The 8,038-nt window shown below is 40.0% G+C and overlaps 1 protein-coding gene across 2 annotated transcripts in view; it reads left to right on the top strand.

Annotated features, from left to right (window-relative positions):
• Positions 1 to 4,981, top strand: part of pacsin3 (protein kinase C and casein kinase substrate in neurons 3) — a 24,645-nt gene extending 19,664 nt beyond the window's left edge. For both annotated transcript variants that reach the window (XM_034529743.1, XM_034529742.1), the window contains 2 exons: positions 1,196 to 1,377; positions 3,070 to 4,981. In XM_034529743.1, the coding sequence (XP_034385634.1) occupies positions 1,196 to 1,377; positions 3,070 to 3,185 (298 nt within the window). In that variant the 3' untranslated portion in view covers positions 3,186 to 4,981. The remainder of the gene's footprint in view (positions 1 to 1,195; positions 1,378 to 3,069) is intronic.
• The last annotated feature ends 3,057 nt before the right edge of the window (positions 4,982 to 8,038 follow it).

Raw genomic sequence — 8,038 nt, 5'->3', positions numbered from 1 at the left:
GTAAAGGTTGTTTCACAGTAAAGGTTGTTTCACAGTAAAGGTTGTTTCAAAGTAAAGGTTGTTTCACAGTAAAGGTTGTTTCACAGTAAAGGTTGTTTCACAGTAAAGGTTGTTTCAAAGTAAAGGTTGTTTCAAAGTAAAGGTTGTTTCACAGTAAAGGTTGTTTCAAAGTAAAGGTTGTTTCACAGTAAAGGTTGTTTCAAAGTAAAGGTTGTTTCACAGTAAAGGCTGTTTCAAAGTAAAGGCTGTTTCACAGTAAAGGTTGTTTCAAAGTAAAGGTTGTTTTACAGTATAGGTTTCAAAGCAAAGGTTGTTTTAAAGTAAAGGTTGTTTCACAGTAAAGGTTGTTTCAAAGTAAAGGTTGTTTCAAAGTAAAGGTTGTTTCACAGTAAAGGTTGTTTCACAGTAAAGGTTGTTTCACAGTAAAGGTTGTTTCACAGTAAAGGTTGTTGCACAGTAAAGGTTGTTTCAAAGTAAAGGTTGTTGCACAGTAAAGGCTGTTTCAAAGTAAAGGTTGTTTCAAAGTAAAGGTTGTTTCACAGTAAAGGTTGTTTCACAGTAAAGGTTGTTTCACAGTAAAGGTTGTTTCAAAGTAAAGGTTGTTTCACAGTAAAGGTTGTTTCAAAGTAAAGGTTGTTTCACAGTAAAGGTTGTTTCAAAGTAAAGGTTGTTTCACAGTAAAGGCTGTTTCAAAGTAAAGGCTGTTTCACAGTAAAGGTTGTTTCAAAGTAAAGGTTGTTTTACAGTATAGGTTTCAAAGCAAAGGTTGTTTTAAAGTAAAGGTTGTTTCACAGTAAAGGTTGTTTCAAAGTAAAGGTTGTTTCAAAGTAAAGGTTGTTTCACAGTAAAGGTTGTTTCACAGTAAAGGTTGTTTCACAGTAAAGGTTGTTTCACAGTAAAGGTTGTTGCACAGTAAAGGTTGTTTCAAAGTAAAGGTTGTTGCACAGTAAAGGCTGTTTCAAAGTAAAGGTTGTTTCAAAGTAAAGGTTGTTTCACAGTAAAGGTTGTTTCAAAGTAAAGGTTTCAAACTATCCACCCCTTTATTGATGACGACGTCTCACTATTGAACGTGTTTCTGTGACTCGTGATGCTGCATTCAGGTGCCGTTGAAACGTGGTTTTCTTCTGCCTTGAGAAGCCCAACCAGCTTTCTGTGTATCTTTGGGACTCGGTGTGACTTCCTGTCTCCCCCTCAGGGTGAAGGAGTATTCGTCCGACTGGTCCGACGAGGAGAGTCCCAGGAAGGAGGTGAACGGCGTGCAGGAGGCGGAGCCCGAGGACGAGGAGGAGGAGGAGGAGGAGCAGGTAGAGGGGGTGCGAGTCCGAGCGCTCTATGATTACACGGGCCAGGAGGCCGATGAGCTCAGCTTTAAAGCAGGTATTAACACCTACTAATGCTCCCAGGGGGCGGGGTTAGTACCACAGGGGGCGGGGTTAGTTTGATGACTTCTGTCCTTTTCATTAAAATGTGCAAACAAGACAATAACAACAATGAAAGATAATCAGCGGCCCCAAAAAAAGTCTGAATAAAACTTGAAAGTGTTTCATCCTAGTAAAAATACTACGACGTGTGTGTGTGTGTGTGTGTGTGTATATTTATTTATCAAGATTAAATGAGTAACTTTAATTCCTTTCTATCAACTTTGCACATTATTTTGAAATCGCAGCTTAAAGAAAAACAGATTTTATACTCAGAAAAGATAAATATGAGTTTGTCTTTGTCCCTGTGACGCCTCGTCCACACACACACACACACACACACACTCACTCCTGTCAACACAGTGTCATGAGTGCTGATCATATATATATATATATATATATTTATATTAGTGGTTTTATGAGGACTAATCAATCAACATCCTCGTAAAGTCTCTTTTATGTAAAAAGGACTTCACACACAAGGTGACATGTAACACAATAAGAGACTTTATTTATTTGTGTACTTTGTTTGTACATCAAATACAGACATTAGTTTTTATTTTCACTGCAAATGACCTCTTGAAATAAATGTTTGTGTTCTCGTATATTTAAAGATAATTTACTCGTGATTCGTATTCATCATTGATTGTTTTTATGAGATCGTAGATCATTTTTTCAGTTTTTTATTATCTATATTTATTTACAAAAATCACCTTTATGATACGTAAAGGAAGTGACAAAACATATTCAGTAGATCTATTTCTGAGTCGGATGTTAAATGTTTTCATTTCTGTTATAACTTTAGAGAAGGTGAATAAAAAATGAGTTTTGTCAGGATCATCTTGCCAAAATGTGGAGAGAAAAAAAAGAGAATTTAGGATAATTTCCTAAATATTTTCTGTTGTAATACTAATTAATGAAGTTCCTTAAATGTTTTTCTTTTGTCTATAAAACAAATGGAGATTCTTTTCTTGTAAGAATACTTTTCTGTTTGTTGTTGTAATACTCATGTTGGCCACAAGAGGCTGAAGTTCAGCTCCAAGCTGTTCTAAGTTCTTTCATGTTTTGATTTACATAACTTGCACAATATACAATATATTAATAATAGACATATTAATACTAATACATGTTTCGAGTGCTTGGAGAGATAAAAACTTTAGAACATGTGAAAGTGGTTCACTTCAGCCTCTTGTGGCCAAAATCAGTATTACAACAACAAACCTGTTGAGACAGTTGAGCCCCAGAACATCTTTTCCTCACCTTTAGATTATCATCTTAATAATAAAGCCACACTTTCATATGTATGGAGAACCAGGCGGCTCTGTGGAGCTTTAGTGGGTTTAGAGGGACGCCGACCTGATGGGACCTGATGGGACCTGATGGGACCTGAAGGGACCTGATGGGACCTGAAGGGACCTGATGGGACCTGATGGGACCTGATGGGACCTGATGGGACCTGAAGGGACCTGATGGGACCTGAAGGGACCTGAAGGGACCTGAAGGGACCTGATGGGACCTGATGGGACTCAGTTTGGAAAAGCTGAGCCAGAGCTCCGCTGACCCTGATCCAGGACCAGATCCCTGATGAACCGGGTCAGATGGAGCTCTTCTTCCCACTTTCAGTCGACGTGATCTGTGTCGTCGTCTTTAGGCGAGCAGCTGCTGAAGATGAGCGAGGAGGACGAGCAGGGCTGGTGTCGAGGACAGCTGAGCGACGGCCAGGTCGGCCTCTACCCCGCCAACTACGTCCAGGTCCCCGCCTCCTGATGGCCCGCCCCTCTCCGGTCACCCAGCCAATGGTTACGCTCAAGATGCCCGGACCGATCACGAGCCGCTAGACGGTGAAACCAGACGGTTGTTTTTAAACCGACCGTCGAACTCGTCACAGTTTGTTTTTCTGTTCGAGGCTGAACGGACACGAGGACACGGGACGCCGTGGCGTTCTGCTCGCCGCCATCTTGTTTAGTTACCACTCATCCACATGACCTGTGTGAGAGCAACAGGGCTGACTGTGATTGGCTGAAACATCTGTCAATCAAACACGTGCTTTTTTTTAAAGAAATTGTTTTGACTTTTTGGTGAATGAGCTTCTTTGCTTTCTTGAGTCTGATCCCACTTTGATATCTCATGTAAGAATAAACCCAGCCGCCTGTTAGCTTAGCTTAGCATAGGTCGGGAGTTTAAAGACTTTTTGTTAATTGAACGTCACACGAGCATTTCTACTAACGATTACCAACAGTTTGAGGAAATATTTGGTTCTATGATTTAAAAAGTGAAAGTTTCAAACCTGTGTAAAGTTAAATACTGTGAGACTCCCCAATGGACCCTTCTCTAAGCCCCGCCCCCAGTGGCTAGTCTATGGAACAGCTTGTCGGGAACCTGGTCGGAGCTGGCTGATGCTACGCTATGATTGGCCAGTCTGCGTACGAGGGGCGGGACTTAGCAAAGGGTCAGTTACAAGGTCGTGTGTCTAAAATTGCAAAACAAAAAGGTTCGTAAACTCCGGATAATCGACCGTAGAGTTAAACATTCGATTCACACGTAGAACGTGGAGCTGAGAACCAATCGGCTCGTCTGACGAGGATTACGCTGTTTGCAATGCTAAGCTAACCGGCTAATGGCATAAATACTGAGAATATATAAAACTATTTTTATCAAAGCCTTCGTGTTCTCTTCATTACATTAAATGAACTTCTCGTGGGGGAAAATATAATTTTAATAGAAATAATTTGGGACTTTTTTTCAGTAGTTTTGTCTTTGATCTAGTGGCCGTTTGAGGAACTGCAGCTTGAGGCACCTCTTCGTCTTCATCATCATCCTCCTCTTGAAAGAGAGGAAACAACCCAATGAAAAGACTCAGTGCCTTAAGTCTGACCGAGGAACCACAGCTCCCAGTAGAAACCAGTAGAACCTCCCGATACCTGTAGAACCTCCCGATACCAGTAGAAACCAGTAGAACCTCCCGATACCAGTAGAACGCAGTAGAACCTCCCGATACCAGTAGAAACCAGTAGAACCTCCCGATACCTGTAGAACCTCCCGATACCAGTAGAACCTCCCGATACCTGTAGAACCTCCCGATACCAGTAGAACCTCCCGATACCAGTAGAACCTCCCGATACCTGGACTTCAGTTATTTTGTAGGTTTTTAGGACTGAATTCACTTTGTTCCCTTTTCTTTTTAACGTTAGCTGAATGTTCATATGGAGTCAACTTTGATTAAACTGTCGCTACTGTTTCTTTTTTAAAATAGCGTTTTTACGTTCTAATTTATTCTCTTTAATGGAGCTTTCACAGGCCGGAGTCCAGCTGGAGTTTCTTTTGTTTTGCTGCGATCGCGAAGCACACGCACTTCACACGTCTGAAATAATAATGATAATAGATAATAAGTGATAATATTCTTTCCCTGTTTAAGTTTGTGCGCCTCCTTCTGTCCTGATAACCCACGATTAATACGAGATCAATAAACGCTACAGAGCTGCTTCATTCTTTACTTTTCTTTAAGGAATTATAACGTGTACAGAACATAAAGTGGGAACAATAAAGATCTTTCTGCAGCTGGAGGTTTGACCCACTTTCTTTTGTCCTCATCGTGATATTAAATACCCTGCAGAGATTTCATTCATATACCTGTGTGTGTATGTGTGTATATATATATATTTTTATATATATATATATATTTTTATATACATTTTTTATATATAAATTTCATATATATAAAAAAAAAATAAAAAATAAAAATATATATATATATATATATACAAATATTAGTATATACGGGGATCAAACTAACGTCCTTGTTCTTGAACTTTGAAAAATTCAATGTTTTCGAAAAGATTTTTGTGATTAAATATAATTTTGATTCAGTTCTTGAATTTTTTTTTTAATAAAATATATTTTACAATTTTTCAGTTGCAGACTTTATACTTTCAAATTTCAGCTACAGGGGCGTGGCATCAACTAAAGGGGCGTGGCATCAACTACAGGGGCGTGGCATCAGGCCAATCCCGTGAATCTGGCGTATATAAAGTATTGTGATAATTCTCCCGGTAACTGCGCTTCCTGAAGGCAACGTAGTTGAGGCAGGTCCTCAGACTTCTCTGTTATGCTGTCACTCATGATGCCACGCCCCTCTAGTTGATGCCACGCCCCTGTATCTGATGCCACGCCCCTCTAGTTGATACCAGCCAGACCCAGGCCAAAAGAAAACTGAAAAAATGTAAAAAAATACATATATAAATTTGAAAGTATAAACTCTGCAACTGAAAAATGAAAAAAGATATTTAATTTTTTTTAATTAATCCAGAACTGAATCAATTATATTTAACAAAAACATTTTTTTCATTCACTTATTTTTATTTCGAATACATTGTTGGATTTTTCAACGTTCAAGAACAAAACTTGAACTTTCAGTTTCAAATCTTTTTTTTAAATGATCAAAAACCATTGACCTGCATACGGCGGCTAATCAATATTTAAATAATGAATCGATTATGACCCATCAACAGATAATCAAACACCCGATTGATCACCGTAAAGGGCAACACTGCCACCTGGTGGTTCAAACAGCATGCACAGAGGAAGTACTCGGTACTTATGTACAAGTAGTAATACTAATAAAAAAGTCTTTGACTTAAAATGTATCAAAAGTTAAGTACGCATTGAGCAGAACGGCACATTTAATATTAATTATAATTATGATGCATAAATTAGTTAATTGTGTTTCATTTACTTTATCTGCTAATTATTTCCTTTGGGATCAATAGTTTTATTTTAATCTATGTGACATTGTAACGTATTTTTGGTATTGATCATAATCTGAAATATAACCAACGTAAACAGTAAATACTCAGTATTGTACTTTAGTAAATGTTCTTATGTAAATAAAATAAAAACTTGAGTCAAAGATTTACAAAAATCAGCAGACAGTTTTATTAAATTGACAATTTTGTATCTGTACAGCGAAACCAAACGAAGAAGAACGTTACGTCGTCGTTTCCCGTGAGAAAAGAAAAACAAAGTTTGTTCATAAGAGTTATGAAGACGCTCAAAAACAATCTGAAAACTGCGATAGCGTTTGTAAATGAGCAGAAAACATAATTCTATTAATATTTAAACCAAAAAGCTGAAGACATTTCCTGAAAATAAAGCCGGTTACTTTTTAGAAATCTCTTTTTTTATTTTAAATGAAGCGTCGTCGTCGTCGTGTGACGTTAAAGTGCAAAATTAAATATTCATCAAGGACAAAATTATATTAATACAAACGTTTCAACTGAAGAAAAGAAAGAAACATGCTGTGAAATAAAAAAAGTAAAAACAGATTTCCCGTCCCGGTTTCCATGAATTAATGAATTAATTAATGAATTAAAGTCAAATGTTCTTTGTAACTTTCCTTTTTGTTGATTTCTCGAAAATCATCAAATAGTAATTAGTTATTAGATCGCCGGTTAAAGTCAACGAGTCCAGATATTCCTGCTCATATCACATTGAGAATGAAACGTGTTTCTGCTAGGAGACGAGCCAGGCTTCAGGCTTCAGGCCTCAGCTTCAGGCTTCAGGCTTCAGGCCTCAGCTTCAGGCTTCAGGCCTCAACTTCAGGCTTCAGGCCTCAACTTCAGGCTTCAGGCCTCAGCTTCAGGCTTCAGGCCTCAGCTTCAGGCTTCAGGCTTCAGGCCTCAGCTTCAGGCTTCAGGCTTCAGCTTCAGGCTTCAGCTTCAGGCCTTCAGGCTTCAAATTGAGCTTTGGGAGGCAGAACAAGCCGTTTGCTCGCAGTGGGTTTGTAAGAGCTGGAGCCATTAGCTTAGCATAAAGACTGGAAGCAAAGGGGAACAGCTAGCACGGCTAAAGTAAAACATGGTCCTATCAACACATCAGGTCCTCGGTTTGTTTAATTATTCGGGGGAATACATTTTTAGATACGACGCCTCCAGCTGTTATGCTAAGCTAGGCTAATCGCCTGCTAAGCTAGGCTAATCGCCTGCAGGCTGTATTTAAGACAAAAGGCTTTTCTGTGTAAAATGGCATTTCATAAAAACTGAAATCCGCCATTTTCAGACGTGTTTTAGTCTGAAGTTGATTCCTGTTCATGCAGGAGTGTAAACACAAACAATAACAACAACAACGGCTTTAATAAAGTAAAGGAACTCATTCAGTGATATAAATGCTTTTTATCCACGAGGAGAAGATTGTGACGGGTTATGTTCCTTAAAGGCAGCAGAGGGGGGTGGGGGGGGGGGGGGGACTTCATCCAGGGACGTGGACTACATGGTGGACCTCATGGTGGACTTCATGGTGGACCTCACGGTGGACCTCACGGTGGACTTCACGGTGGACCTCATGGTGGACCTCACGGTGGACCTCACGGTGGACTTCATGGTGGACCTCACGGTGGACCTCACGGTGGACCTCACGGTGGACTTCACGGTGGACCTCATGGTGGACCTCACGGTGGACCTCACGGTGGACCTCACGGTGGACTTCACGGTGGACCTCACGGTGGACCTCACGGTGGACTTCACGGTGGACCTCACGGTGGACCTCACGGTGGACCTCACGGTGGACCTCACGGTGGACCTCATGGTGGACTTCATGGTGGACCTCATGGTGGACCTCATGGTGGA

The sequence above is a fragment of the Cyclopterus lumpus genome, chromosome 3 (assembly GCF_009769545.1).
Source record: "Cyclopterus lumpus isolate fCycLum1 chromosome 3, fCycLum1.pri, whole genome shotgun sequence".
NCBI classification, from domain to species: domain Eukaryota; kingdom Metazoa; phylum Chordata; class Actinopteri; order Perciformes; family Cyclopteridae; genus Cyclopterus; species Cyclopterus lumpus.
Note: the sequence above shows the minus strand (reverse complement) of the source record. Positions and strands in the feature narration are given on the sequence as shown.